Source organism: Hemiscyllium ocellatum, chromosome 42 (genome assembly GCF_020745735.1).
Source record: "Hemiscyllium ocellatum isolate sHemOce1 chromosome 42, sHemOce1.pat.X.cur, whole genome shotgun sequence".
Taxonomy (NCBI): domain Eukaryota; kingdom Metazoa; phylum Chordata; class Chondrichthyes; order Orectolobiformes; family Hemiscylliidae; genus Hemiscyllium; species Hemiscyllium ocellatum.
The window spans coordinates 13,480,761-13,496,512 of record NC_083442.1 but is presented as its reverse complement, the minus strand read 5'-3'; the positions used below and the strand labels follow the sequence as shown (position 1 = coordinate 13,496,512).

Below are 15,752 nucleotides of genomic sequence, written 5' to 3'. Positions count from 1 at the left end.
CTTTCAAGGAATTATGAACCTGCACTCTAAGGTCTCTTTGTTTGGCAACACTTCCCAGGACGTTACCATTAAGTGTATAAGTCCTGATTTGATTTGCTTTTCCAAAATGCAGCACCTTCCATTTCTCCATGATGTCAAAGACAACATTTAATCATGGTCGTAGTACCACTAGAAAGTGAATACATAGTTGTTTTTATCTCATTGTTGTTTGGATAGCCAACTTTCACACACAATGGCTGCTATGTTTGACATGTTTTGTTTCTATTTTTAACCAGGCTCAGGAGGCTAATTCTACATCCAAGAAAAAGACTAAGTACCTGTCTCTGTACACAAAGGAGGGTGAGGATAGACTTGCTGTCACTCTCCCTGGTCGTCATCCCTGTGAATGCTTAGGACAAACTCACCAACTCATCAACAACTGCTTGAGTTGTGGCCGCATTGTCTGCATGCAGGAGGGATCAGGTCCCTGCTTGTTCTGTGGAACTTTGGTAAGTATGCAATTCTGTTCAAAATGATGGACAAAAATGACTATGTGAGGCCCTACAATTTACAATGTAATCCAGTGTCAGCTTGAATCAGATCTTTCAGCAGAACAGGAGAAAAGAGGAGATATGTACTTTGGGGAGTGTTACTAAGCAGGAGTATAATTAGCCAGAAAATGTATTATTCCCCAACATGTTTAATATTTTTGCCATCAGTTGAGAGGATGAATCTGTGTGAGTCTGTGAGCCTGATGCTGAGCTTGTTAGTTCAGCTTCAGCAACTTTGGATTTCAACTGCACTTACTAATTTAACTTTTCAATGTCAGCAGCTCCAACCAATGTATCCTGTGAAATGTGATTTCTTCCTCTGACGACCGCTTGTGCCATTTGTCACTTTGTAGAACTGTCACAGTGCTTAGGTTTGAGCAGTCTGTTTGGAGCCAGACTCCTGTCACGGATATATTCAATGTCTATAAAACAAATGACAGCACTCACACCTGCAAATGGTTCTGGACTCTGCAGAATATGCCCTTGTTTTTGATATTTTCCACTAAGGCCTTCTGCACATATTTGTTATTGCCACCTGGAGAGAGAGGCTGAGGGAATACTTTCCAGGTTCTTGGCTTATGTCAAGACCTTCCTAAGTGACAGCTGCAAAGAAGCAAAGTAATGCTATTTCTGTGTGTTGAAACTCAAAAAGCTCTGTGTACAAGGAGCATATTTTTATTTGTTTTGTTTAATTTTCAAGTTCTTCCTCCATAAGTGACTGATTTCATTGGAAGGAGAAGAGTATAGTAGGGAGAGTTCCTTCCAGTTATTTCTTGAGGGCAGGTTTTGAGTGAAATATACGGGACTTATGTGACTTAATAAAGTGAAAGTAAATCCTGCCCTAACATCCTTTTACACAGTGAAAAAAAGGGTACACCTGGAAGAATAGAAATTTACAGCGTTTCACAACACAGAAACAGGCTGTTCGGCTGAACTATTGTAGTGCAAATGGTCCACACAAACCTCCTTCCATCCATTTTACTCGAACCCTGACCTTTCACTTGGATGTGCCTAGTGTCCCCTCAGAAGGTATCTGTTCCTCACCTCAACTACCCATTGTAATGCCATATTTCACATTCTTACCACTCTCTCTTGATAAGGACCTTTTTATCTGAATTTCCTTCTTTGATATTTAGTAATTATTTTATGTTTATGATCTCTCATTTTGGACTTCCTCATAAATGAAACCCCTTCACCAAATCGAACCTATTAAATGTTTTAATTATCTTCGACTGCTACTGGGTAAACTTTCATCCTTCTCTACACTCGAGAAAAGTGCTTGTTAAGCTGTTCTTGATAAATGTAGCCTCCCAGTTCCACTATCATTGATTAATTGAATGTACCTCTTGAAGGTCTGTACCAAAGAAGAGCAAGAGATCCTTGTCCGTGATTCAAACAAGAGTCAGAAATTACGCAAGAAACTGATGGGGACTACAGGTTAGTTATTTATTGCTCCGTAACTTTGATGAATAGGAACTATTTATTAGAGTTCGCCATTAGAGCAATTTAAATTGAGCATGTAATTGACCTCGGCAGATTCAGAAGTCTTGGGTTCAGTTTCTGATTTGTTGTAGTCATGGTTTGGGCAGCATAATGAAAATTAGCGAATGTCTCACAAGGAGAATTATAAAAAATGTACAGCTCAGCAACATTTGGTCAAATTAGTCTAGACTGGTTTTCATGCTGCATATAGACATCCTACAACCCTATTTTGTATGATTCCATCAGCCAGACTTCCATTTCTTTCTCTCTCGTGTTTATCCATCTTCCCCTGAGATAATCTGTAACAGTTTGCTTCAGCTTGTCTAAATTCATATCCTAACTGGATAAAGAGATTTCTCTGAGATTCCCAATAAGATTGATCAGTGCCTACCATTATCGTTATGCTCTTTAGATTTGAAGCTGCTATGATAAAGAATAACTCCTCTACATCTATTCTAGTGAACCCTATTACAATGTAAAAGTCTATCAGGTCACCCATGGCATTTATTTCTGGGTGTTTTCTGTTGGAATGTTGGAGCATGTGGACCTCGAGTGAGTGTGGGATTAGTTTGGGTCCAGTGTATGTGATGACTCTAATTCTGGGAAGCACGATCAATGATGTGAAGCAGGATGAAGTTACGTGTTCTGATTTGGCAGGGTTCGTATCGAGTTGAGGCTGATGGAGGTCAAATGTTACTCTGCCTTTGATCAGCTTCCCAGCATAACTATTCCTCCCTGATCAATTCATTCACCAGTAGAAAATCCAGTGGAATTGATCTGTGCCTTGAGTTAGAAATCCCTCTCCCATTGTGGTAGGATGATTCTGAATAGGAATATCCATAAAACACTGTCTTACTTATTCACGTATTTCTGGTGAGCTAGAAATAGTGCCACAGGATCTTTTACATCCACCTGAGAGAGGCAAGACCTTGACTTAATCTTCCATCTGAAAGGTGAAAGGCTAAACAAGGCAGTACTCCCTCAGTCTGGACTGTGTGCTCAGGTTTCCAACATGAAGATCAAACTCATGACCATCTGACTGATAGTAATGCCACCCACAGTTCACACTGTGTTGTCACGAACAAAGTTAAAAATCACACAACACCAGGTTATAGTCCAACAGGTTTATTTGGAAGCACTAGCTTTCAGAGCGTTGCTCCTTCATCAGGTGGTTGTGGACACCGAAAGCTAGTGCTTCCAAATAAACCTGTTGGACTATAACCTACTGTTGGGTGATTTTTAACTTTGTACACCTCAAACACCCACACCTCCAAATCTTGTCTGGAACAGTAATTCTATAGTATGATATCGTTCTCCTTGGTTATTCCTTATCACAGATGCTTCTAGTTTTCTGAATATTCCTATTCTCTGCTTATGTGCTGATTAGAATCGACAATTGTTTTTGGTTGTCGTCGTATATTCCCACTCCCTGGCTCTCTCCCCATAATTCAGTAAATCCTGTCCCTTCCAAGTATTTATCCAGTTAGTTTTTGAACGTTACTGTTGAATCTGCTTCCACCATGCTGTTAACCAGTACATTTCATATCATTCTGGTATTGGAAACATTTAATAAGGAGAAGTGATCAAAACACTTCAAACTTTTGACCATTTTACAAGTCTCCATTTAATTTTTGAGTGTATTTCTGGTGAATATAGTTGAACAGGAATTTGTTGACATTTTTATTATGTACCTGCGCTGCAATGGAATCTGAACCAAAACTGGTGTGGCCATTGTTGCTGTGTCTCCCTTGCTATTCCACTGCCTCCTCTGTTCTTTTTTCCTTGCCACTTTGCTCAAGGAGTGGGGCAGTCGGTGAGATGCTGGGTGAGGCACCATGGGCTCTTTCTAGCACACCTGAGTCAACAGTTATCTCACATGCTCACAGATTAAACTTTTAATTATGAAGCCATTTCCCAAATCCTGCTGAATCGCTGACTGTGACATTACTGGGGTTGATGTCACAGAGACTGCAGCTTTGTGCACAATGAGGGTAATACCTGCGACTGCACTGGCGAAAACAAACCTTCTGTTTTCTCTGCACTAAGGACGCAGTCAGTGTATGTCTAAGAAGTAACTCCTGTTCAGTTATAGATCCACCAGCTCCTTAGATAGATGCCACTTGTTATAGTAAGAGGGAGGAAGAAGATGAGAGAGTAATTGAAAGGCAAACAGCTTTCCTGAATTGATGGTGGTTGTGGCCTAAAATCAGTTGGTTGACTGCCTTCCCAGCTGGAAAGCTGATCACAATATTTAGTAAATGTTGCGAATTAATACTTCTTTAAAATCCTTTACACCTTCAATCTTATTTACCCGACACCAATTTGCATGTGGTTTAGGTAGTAATCTGGATATTATTACCTTTTGTGGCTCTTCTTTCTAGCTTGGCCTTAGGCTTCTTGGAATCCCTGAGCAGAACCTCTTTCAAAGCCCTACCTGTGTTGTTGGTACCTAAGTGAACTGCAGCAATTGGATCCTTAACATTCCATTCCTAAGTTTCTTTCTAGTTCAGAGATGTCCTGAACCTTGACACCATGTGGGCAACACAGCCTTCAGGACACTCAGTCTCTGCTGAGAACAGTATCTATTCCCCTAACTACGTTATCTCCTATTACTGAAATATTTCCTTTTTCTTTCTCCACTCCATTGACACCATGGACGATGCAATCCATGTGCTGTAGGTAGACCCACAATGCCCTTCGAGAGGGAATGTAGGATTTTGACCCAAGGGTAGTGAAGGAGCAATGATATATTTCCAAGTCAGGATGGTGAGGGGAACTAGCAGCTGGTGGTGTTCCTGTGTATCTGCTGCCCTTGTTCTTCCATATGGAAGTGATCATGGATTTAGAAAGTGCTACTTGAGGATCCTGGGTGAATTTCTCCAGTGCATCTTGTGGATATTAGCAGCTGTGTGCACTATGGGTCAGTCGTGGAGGGAGTGGATGCTTGTGGGTGTGGTGCCAATCAGGCAGACTGCTTTGTAAGTATTTTAATAGTGTATTTCCAACAGCACTCTTCACTACAGTACTTCTCTGGATTTATTGATCAATCAAAAGAAGCATGGAAGAAATAACCAGCAATCATTCGCTTGTTTTCTTGTCAAGTTGCACTTTCACTCTGACAGGTAGAAACAGGTTGAGGAGCTCTTTGTCATTGGTTTTTAGTTCCTGCTGCCCTGCTCTGTAGATGTGCTCCTGTAAAGCAGCAGCCTCTGAACAGGGAATTGACTGTGCAGAAACGAAATGAGAGCAAGGGGTTGCTCGCAGTAAGATCTGTATCATTGCACAGTGTTGAGAGATGTTTAGCCCAGAATATTCGGTGGCTGTTGGAGTCAATGTGGATTTGCAAACGTGTTTATGACAAACTGAAAGATTTGGAATTGATCTCTTTCTGAGGAGTGCATTGAGATATCATTTAACGTGGAAAAATGGGATATGAAGACAGGTCCACATGCTGGCCTAAAAACTAGCTCAGGAGGCCATCTCTTACCAGGGCAGAGGAGGTTGTGGTGTAGTTGGGGGGACAAAACTGAATACGAAGACTGGAAATGAGGAATGATAAAGTTCTTGTTGCTGGGTCAGATATTTCGAAGGGACTGATTGACCAGAATCAGTCACATAGATCAGGAGTGTTGCTGAGGGTTTGGATAAGGGCCCTTCTGGTGGGACCCATGACTTTAATGTTCAGAGCTGAGGCTAGTTAAAAGAAATGTGTAGTTTGATGACGATCATATCTGTACAACTGCAATTGATTGGAAATTATTGTCAAATGAGAAATTGCGATCATATCTTTCTGCCTGAGTAAGTTCACAACTTTGAAGGACATTGACTGGAAAAAAAAATCTTTATAGCCAATCTATTTTGAGATGTTATTACAATCTCTGGTGTTGTGAATCTTGAATCCAGGACTGTTTGGTGCTATACATGCCTGGGAAGTTTTGAGATATACCTTCTATGTAATGTAACTTGTGTTACGACACGGGATAAACCCTTCTGCTAACTTAAACGACACATAAAAGAGCTCACCTCGCCTCATAATCTGTCAAAGTATGAGTGACAAAGAACCACCCAAATTCCACTATTTAAAGAAAAAATTAACAATTTTATTTTTTAAGTCCAAAAGAGAACATTAAACAACAGCTATACAACTCCTTTCTCTTAAAACAATTTTTTTACCTCCCACTCTTCAGTACTGGTCCGATAACTTCCCTCTTAAATTTACAGCAAATCACTTTGTAAAGCCAGTTGCTGTCTTTGGATGTCAAACTTTCTCTGTAGATTCCTCTAGGTCGTCTTCGATCTTCTGCTGCACAACTTTCTTATGGAAAGGTAGCTTTCTGAGAGCTGACAGTCTGTTGGTGCTTGGCTGCTCTTTGCTGTTCTCCCCAACTGTTCAAAATACCCGATTTTATATGCCCCAAAACATTGGACCGGCTCACTGGTTTGATGTCGTCCAAAACAGTAAAATTCAAACTCGATTGGATTTTGGTATCCGGGGCATAATTTAAACTGATTGGCCGAATTTGGCAATGCAGCTCCAGCTATTTGTTTCACAACCAAATGTTACGTTTTTAAATTTTTCAGCACACTCCGTGCCAGCCAGAAGTTTCAGCTCCCTTTAAAGGTACAGTACAACTTCATACCGCTTGCACTGACTTTGAATTTGCTTTGACTAGAAAAAAATAAAATCCTGTCATCACTTTACTTGGTTGATCTCCATGGAATTCATAGCATGAGGGAGCACTGTCCTGCAGGATATGCCATCCTTTAGGTAAAGTTTTAAACAGAGAGGCCTTCTGCCTTTTCCAGTGGACAGAAAAGATTCTATGGCACTATGTCAAAGGAGACCATGAATGAAATGTGACCTGGCCACCATTTTTCCCTCAGTCAGCAAGACCATTTAAATTTTATCGCATAGTTGTTTGTGAAAATTTAATGTGCTTGACTTGTTGAAGGGCAGTTGTAGCACAACTTGGAATGATGAAGTTAGCTGTGTGAAGCACGATATTTTGTCTTAAGTCTATAACAAGATTGTAAAACATGATTTCAGTAGTTAAAGCACTTGACTTTGCTATATATAGCAGATGGGATGTAGTTTTAAAGTCTTCTGGGTCAGAATGTTTAATTATATTGGGCACATCATTCCATGCAAACTTCACAATAACTCTTGACTCTATTTTATAACCTACATCAAATATTTCACTGTTCCAATCTATTAAGAGTAACTTGAAGCATGTTAATCTTTTTCACATGCAGGGAATCCTGACATCTTTGAGCGGGATCTGCTGCCTCATCAGGAAATGGTTTTGAAAGCTGGACTGGAAAAAGCTATTAAACACAAAGACAAACTCTTGGAATATGACAAGACCAGGTAAAAGAGAGAGAGGCTGAGGTAATGAATGGTTAAATAGCAAAATCATTTTGGAAATACTGTTGTAAATTTATTGAGCTAGAACAATCGCCTATTCTACAAGTAAACAAAGAACTATGGAGTTCTGAAACAAATGGAAATTGTTGGAGAAACTCAGCAGTTCTGGCAGTATCTGTGAAAAGAAAGTAGAGTTAATGTTTTGAGCCTAGCGAACCTTCTTCAGAAATATTTGCGGGATGAAAAGAGCTAAAATAGGAGGACTGTGCTGACACTAGGCTTGGGTTTACTTGCTGAGAAGATTAAGCATGTTCTAATTTTCTGTTTCATATAATTTAGAGGGTTTAATAAGTTAGAGCAAAACTATTTCCCCTATAGTTGGAATATAGAACTAAGGCTAACAAGAATATGAAACCAAGTTGAAGTTGGGATGCAGGTCCTCGTCATCTAATTGAATAGCAGAACAAACTCGAGGGGCTGAATAACCTTCTCCTGTTCCTGTGTTCGTTACACCAGTTTGATAATTAGAGTAACTTTGGGCTGCAAGGGACAGATATGTAGTAAACCAAGTAATTAGAATCCTGTTAAGTGGCTGTACATTATACATTTTCTGTTAGTACATGGATAACCTCTGTCTCCTGAACTTCTAACACCATTTCTGACATGAGCAGTGCAGGTTGACTCATTTGTAAGCAAGTACTTTGCAAATAGATTGTCCTTGTAGGAACAGGCTGTGTTTCTCAACCTATTATTTTCTTGTCTCTGCCTTCTCCATGTCCACTTTATTCCTTGGGCTTTCTAGACACTTACACCAGTTAAAAACAATGACTGCAGATGCTGGAAACCAGATTCTGGATCAGTGGTGCTGGAAGAGCACAGCAGTTCAGGCAGCATCCAACGAGCAGCGAAATCGATGTTTCGGGCAAAAGCCCCTCATCAGGAATCCTGATGAAGGGCTTTTGCCCGAAACGTCGATTTCACTGCTCGTTGGATGCTGCCTGAACTGCTGTGCTCTTCCAGCACCACTAATCCAGACTTACACGAGTTGTCAGGCTGGAAGTGCTTTTATGCTACAACATGTTAATACATTTCATACCTGATGGTGAGATAAAAACCAAGCCATGCACGTTTTGTTTGGGGAGAGAGTTAATTGATTTGCACAGAATTACCTCCATTGACCGACACCCTGTGGCACAGCTCCTCCTCCTCCTCCTCATGTCTTGGAGTCACAGAGATGTACAGCATGGAAACAAATCCTTCGGTCCAACTCGTCCATTCTGACCAGATGTCCTAAATTGATGTAATCCCATTTGCCAGCGTTTGGCCCATCCAGATGCCTTTTTAAATGTTGTAATTGTCCAGCGTCCAGCAATTTTTCTGGAAGCTCATTCCATACACGCATCACCCTCTGCATGGAAAAACGTTGTCTCCGAGGTCCCTTTTAAATCTTTCCTATCTCACCTTAAACCTCAGCCCTCTAGTTTTGTACTCCCACCCTGGGGAAAAGATCTTGACTATTTATCCTATCCATGCCCTTCATGATTTTATAAACCTGTATAAGGTCACCTGTCAGCTTCCAGTGCTCTGGGAAAACAGCCCCAGCCTACTCAGCCTCTCCCCATAGCTCATATCTTCCAACCCTGGCAACATCCTTGTAAATTTTTTTCTGAAAACCGTTTCAAGTTTCACAACATTCTTCCCATAGCAGGGAGATCAGAACTGCATGCAGTACTCAGAAAGTAATCTAATCAATGCCCTGTACAGCTGCAACATGACCTCCCAACTCCTGCACTGACCAATAAAGGAAAGCATACCAAATACCACCTTCACTATCCTGTCTCCCTCACTCCACTTTCAAGGACCTATGAACCTGCACTCCAAGGTCTCTTTGTTCAGCAACACTCCCCAAGACCTTACTATTAAGTGTAGAAGTCCTGCCCTGATTTGCCTTTCTGAAATGCAGTATCTCTCATTTGTCTAAATTAAACCCCATCTGCCACTCCTTGGCCCATCTGATCAAGATCCTATTGTACTCTGAGGTAACCTTCTTTGCTGGCCACTACACCTCCAATTTTGGTGTTAACTGCAAACCAACTACCGATAAGTCCTACATTCACATGCAGATCATTCATATATATGACAAAAAACAGTGGACCCTGCCCTGATCCTTGTGGCACACCGCTGGTCACAGGCCTCCAGCCCGAAAAACAACCCTCCACATCACCCTCTGTCTTCTACCTTTGAATCAGTTATGTGTCCAAATGGCTGGTTCTCCCCGTATTCCATGTGATCTAACCTTGCTAACCAGTCTACCATGTGGAATCTTGTCGAACGCCTTACTAACATCCATACAGACCACATCCACTTCATCAATCTTCTTTTACACATCTTCAGAAAAACTCAATCAAGTTAGTAGACATGATTTTCCAGGCACAAAGCCATGTTGACCAATCCTAATCAGTCCTTGCCTTTCCAAATACACACAAATCTTGTCCCTCAGGGTCCCCTCCAACAAATTGCCCACCACTGATGTCAGGCTTAGCAGTCCATAGTTCCGTAGCTTTTCCTAACTGTCTTTCTTAAATAGTAGCGCCACATTAGCCAACCTCCAATCTTCTGGCACCTCATTTGTGGCTATTGATAAAACAAATCTCAGCAAGAGGCCCAGCAATCACTTTCCTAGCTTCCCACAGAGTTCTAGGGTACACCTGATCAAATCCTGAGGATTTGGCCACCTTTATGCACTTTAAGACATCCAACACGACCACTTCTGTAACGTGAATACTTTTCAAGATATTGTTATTTATTTCCCCAAGTTCTCTAGCTTCTATATCCTTCTGCACAGTAAACACTGATGCAAAATACTCATTTAGTATCTCCCCATCTCCTGTGGTTCCATATATAGGTGGTCTTGCTGATCTTTAACGAGCCCTGTGCTCTCCCTAGCTACTCCTTTTGTGCTGAAAGGTAATTCCTATCTCTTAATCTGAACAAAGATATCAATAAACCTTAATGTGATCCACCAGGCATTAACACAGCATATTGTATGACTGCTGTCAATTAGAAAAATAAATTAAGGTTGATCGTAATCGTTGCCAGTTTTAGTGAGACCTGGCAATTTTATGTTCAACCTTTTGTTCTCCAGGACCAGAGAAGCGAGAAGAATCTAGTTGCCAAATCCATTTGGGGATGAATATTGATTATCCTCTCTGCTGGCTTCTCATGAAAGGAAACTAGGAAATACTTTTCAGAGATGGGGGGCACAATTTTGTTCATTGAAGAATGAATGATATAAACGCCAAGGACCGAATGATGTAAAATGAAGAGTATAAACAAATAACTTGATGAAAGAACACTGGAAAACAGCATTGTAAGGGGGCAATTGCAAAACGTATTGCTTCGTCATTATGACCTTGGGCAAATAACCAGAGCTTCATAAGGTAGCAAACAGCAACCACTCAGTACAATGCAGTTGGGGAGGGGCATAGTGATTAGAGGGCAAGTAACAAGTGCACACCTTCTGTCATCATTTTAATGTGGAGTGTGTAAATATTCTGTACGCTATTGGAAGAAGGGTAGTGTGCTACAGTCTATCTTCAAAGGCCTCTCTCAGGCTACATGGTAAGGAGCTCTGAGTAAAGATCACTTTCTGCTGCTGAGCGTGGGACAAAGACTCCAGCACGTTCCATGAAAAGCAAAACGTGATTGAAAGCTTATTGACAGAGGTTTTTGGGGTGCCTTGAGTAGAGCAGGCACAGAAATTGAAGAAGGGCATTACAAGAGCTTGGTGCTTACCTAGCTGAAGGCACAGCCACCATGACTGAAGCAGTGGAGTGCCAATGTCCCAGAAGATCATAGGGTTGAAGGAGGTGACAGAAAAATAAGCAAGGAAGGTTAAGCATAGGTTTGAGAACAATGCTGAGAGTTTTGAATGACTTTGTCACTGCACCAGGAGCAAATGTCTGTCAATGATCAGCGGAGTGATGGGCAAATGGGATTTGATGCAGTGGTGTTGCACTTAGTATACAAATAGTTAGCTATTTAAGTATTTGATAATTTGAAGGTTAGTCTCATTGTCAAGTGTATGTGCTGTTCAATTAACTGGATCCATTTATGTTTTGCAGTGCTCGCCGGACGCAGGTAATTGACGACGAGTCTGATTACTTTGCCGCAGATACCAACCAGTGGCTCTCCAAACAGGAACGGGAGGCATTACGCAAGAGGGAAGAAGAATTAAGGGAGCTCCGGCACGCATCCCGTCGAACAAAACAGATCACAATAGACTTCGCTGGAAGGAGGATCTTTGAAGATCAGGGTTCTTTGGATCAATATTATAGCAGGTTTGGCTGTAACATAACAAACACAGAAAGCTTCGGCTTTATTGAATCAGCGGCTGAGCTCTACAGACCAGCTTTAGTTGTGCTTGTGCCAAGATAACAGATCAGAGGTAGGGCCCTGGGGAGTGTTGTTGAATAAGACAGATCTAGGGGTTCAGGTACACAGTTACCTGAAAGTAGCATTATACATAGACAGGGTGCTGGAGAAGGCATTTGGCATGCTCGCCTGAACTGGTCAGAGACATTGAGTATAGCAGTTGGGAAGTCGTGTTGTGGTTGTACAGGACATTTAAGTTTGATTTATTGTCGTCTCATATACTGAGATGCAGTGTAGCGTTAGTTAAGGCGTTGTATTGGCAGATCATACCATACAAAGTGCATCAGGGTAGCAGAACGGAGTGTGGAATACCATGTTGCAACCGCAGAGAAGGTGCAGGGGGAGATCAATATTAACATTTGATAGGTCCATTCAACAGTCTGATAACAGCAGGGAAGAAGTTGTTCTTGAATCTATTTGTACATGTATTCAGACTTTTATATCTTCTGCCCAATGGAAGAGTCGAAGAGTGGTGCTGGAAAAGCACAGTCAGGCAGCATCCGAGGAAAGGAGAATCTATGTTTCAGCTTATGCCTGAAATGTCAATTCTCCTGCTCCTTAGATGCTGGCTGACCGTCTGTGCTTTTCCAGCACCACACTCTTTGACTCTGATCTCCAGCATCTGCAGTCCTCACCTTTTCTTCTGCCCTGATGGAAGAGAGTATAACCAGGGTGGGATGGTTGCTTTCCTGAGGCGCCAGGAAGTATAGGTGGAGTCAATGGATGGAAGGCTGGTTTGTGCGATGGACTGGGCTGTGTTCACGACTCTGTAGTATCTTGCAGTTTGGGAAGAGCACCATGCTATGTGGTGACACATCTGGATAGGATGCTTTCTGTGGTGCATCTGTAAAAATTGGTGAGAGTTTTTGCACACATGCCGAACGTCCTTCCTCTCCTGAGGAAGTAGAGCGGTTGTGCTTTCTTGACTGTTGCGTCAATGTGGGTGAACCAGGAAATTGGCGCTCAGCACCTTGATACAGATGGGTGTGCCTTCCACTCCACTTCAGTTTTTTTTGTCGCCAGTGGCTCAATCACCAATGTAAATAGTAATGGTGAGTGAGGATATCCTTGACGGCAGTCTCTGCCGACACTAAAACTATCTGACCGTGTACCATTAGTGTGCACCACTGCTTTTGGATCACTGCCACCCATTTGGTAAAAATCTCTCCAAGACCAAACTGTTCCATGACATAAAAGAGATGAAGGGCTTTTGCCCGAAACGTCAATTTTACTCTCCTCAGATGCTGACTGAACTGCTGTGCTTTTCAGCACCACTCTAATCTAAACTCTGGTTTCCAGCATCTGCAGTCATTGTTTTTACCATAAAAGAGGTATGGCCACTCCACCTGATCAAATGCTTTCCCTGCATCCAGGGAGACTACCAAACCCAGCATTGCTCTTTGCTGACATATTTGGACCATATTTAATACTCTTATAATATTATTGGTAGACCCTTAATAAAAGCTGTCTGGTCTTCCTTTACAATAAAAGGCAATACCCTCTCCAGCCTTAACGCAGGCATTTTCAATAGGATTTTAAAATCTACCTTCAGTAACGATATAGGCCTGCACGAAGTGCAATCCTCTGGGGCTTTTCATTTCTTAAGGATAAAAGAACTATTTGCTTCTCTCAAAGAAGATGGGAGGCAGCCCTGACTGAATGAGTAATTGTACATATCCAAGAGTGGCCTGGCCAGCTTGTCGATAAACTCTTCATAAAATTCACTTTGAAATCCATCTGGTCCGGGCGTTTTACCACTCTGGAGCAGCCTCACTGCCTCCTGTATTTCCTGAATTGTCAGGGGGACATTCAAAAAGGATGCTCACTCTGAGGTTACACCCTAAAAGTCCAAGTTCTGACTCCATTTTCATCACAGCCCTCTGACTGATATAGCTCTAAATAAAACTTTCCAAATGCTGCATTAATCTTTTTGGCATTGCAAGTAAGAGTACCAGCACACTCTCTGATGGATGTAGTAGATTGGGGGCACATTTTTCTTGCCAAGTATGCTAGATATCTACCCGGTTTATCACCAAAGTCAATTAACCTCGGTTTCGCAAGAGATTCCCCTCTCTGCAGTCTGGATGAATGCAGCATTCAAAGTAGCCCTAAGAGCTGTAATCTGCTGTAATTTAGTTATGGACGGCCTATCCAGGTATGCTAACTCAGCCGCCTTCAGACGAGCCTCGAGCAAATGCTGCTGTTCTCCCCTCTGTCGTTTCTGGGTCGCAGAGTAAGAAATAATCAAATCCCATATGTTGGCCTTGGCAGTCTCCCACAGCACTGAATTGATATCCCAAAAAATTTTAAACTCTCGCAAAAACTACTCGATAAACTTGCTATCTTTCAGGAGGAAAGGGTCCATGCGCCAGTGCCGGGAACCCGTCCCACCATCTCCCGACTTGACCTCCATATACGCTGCTGCATGATCAGAAAGGGCTGTATTCCCTATTCTGCAGGACAATACTGAGTTCAAAAAGGCCAAAAAAGCATGTCAATTCTGCTATAGCACTTATGTGGATTTGAAAAAAAACATAAAATCTCTACCTTCAGGGTGACGACATCTCCATTCATCCACCAATCCCAACTCCTTGTTCAAGTCCACTAACTGCCTAGATTGCGGAGACATACCCGCAAGACCCCTAGGGTCAATAATGCAATTAAAGTCTCCCCCCTCTAATTGTATGAGGTACCCCATCAGTCTAGAGGACGCATCTGTTACGAATTTAAAGGGATGTGCCGGGAGACAATATATATCCAGAATCCCATTTTCCTCTCCATGTATTAAAGCTTGAAATATTATGAAATGCCCAGACTCATCCTTAATTTGGACTGGCATTTGAAATGGGAGGTCTTCCAAATGAGAATAACCATTCCTCTGCGTCAATTCCTTTCAGTTAAAAGAAAAACACCTGTCCGAATCCTTCCTGTTGCAACTTCAAATGCTCCTTATCAATTAATTGTGTTTCTTGTAACAAGGCTACATCGACCTTCTCTTTTTTAAGGCTTGACAGTATCTTTTTTCTATTAATTGGTGAGTGACTCCCCATAACATTCCAGGTGCACTATTTAAACGAATGGCTAGTCAAGATCGTTTGAAACAGTCCTAGATCCCCCCCCTCCAGGGAGGAAGAACCCCACTTATAGCGCCGAGTGAGAACCATAAACAGTGTGTATTAGTTTAAAAATGCAACTTTCAAAACTTATAACAACTACTACAACATAACAGCATAAAACATAACTGGAAAGACACTTTCCCTCTTAACCAAATGGGGTGCTCATACCACCCATTAATCCTTCTAGCTGAACTCGGTGAAAGTGAGGACTGCAGATGTTGGAGATCAGAGTCCAGACTAGAGTGGTGCTAGAAAAGCACAGCAGACCAGGCAGCATCCGAGGAGACTGGAAAATCAATGTTTCGGGCAAAAGCCTTTCATCAGGAATGAGGCAGGGAGCCTCTGGGGTAGTAGCTATGGGTGTAATAGGTGGATGGAGGTGGGGATGAAGGTGATAGGGTGGAGCGGTTAGGTGGGAAGGTAGGTAAGACAGGTCATGAGGATAGTGCTGAGCTGGCAGGTTGGAACTGAGGTAACCTGTGAGGAGGGGAAATGAGTGAGTTTGTTTCAGGACATGGTTGAAGAGCTTCAGGGCAGAGAAGGTGAGCTGGGGGTTGCAGTGAAAGAGGGACTCACAGAGATCATGGGTGGCACAGTGGTTAGCACTGCTGCCTCACAGCGCCAGAGACCCGGATTCAATTCCCGCCTCAGGCGACTCTCTGTGTGGAGTTTGCACATTCTCCCCATGTCTGCGTGGGTTTCTTCCCGGTGCTCCGGTTTCCTCCCACAATCCAAAAACGTGCAGGTTAGGTAAATTGGCCATGCTAAATTGCCCGTAGTGTTAGGTGAAGGGGTAAATGTAGGGGAATGGGTCTGGGTGGGTTA

The 15,752-nt window shown here is 42.2% G+C and overlaps 1 protein-coding gene across 3 annotated transcripts in view; it reads left to right on the top strand.

Moving 5' to 3' along the window:
• Positions 1–15,752, top strand: part of trip4 (thyroid hormone receptor interactor 4) — a 132,997-nt gene that overhangs the window by 25,349 nt on the left and 91,896 nt on the right. For all 3 annotated transcript variants that reach the window (XM_060853613.1, XM_060853615.1, XM_060853614.1), the window contains exons 4-7: positions 276–488; positions 1,883–1,967; positions 7,266–7,380; positions 11,502–11,717. In XM_060853613.1, coding sequence (XP_060709596.1) covers positions 276–488; positions 1,883–1,967; positions 7,266–7,380; positions 11,502–11,717 — 629 coding nt within the window. The remainder of the gene's footprint in view (positions 1–275; positions 489–1,882; positions 1,968–7,265; positions 7,381–11,501; positions 11,718–15,752) is intronic.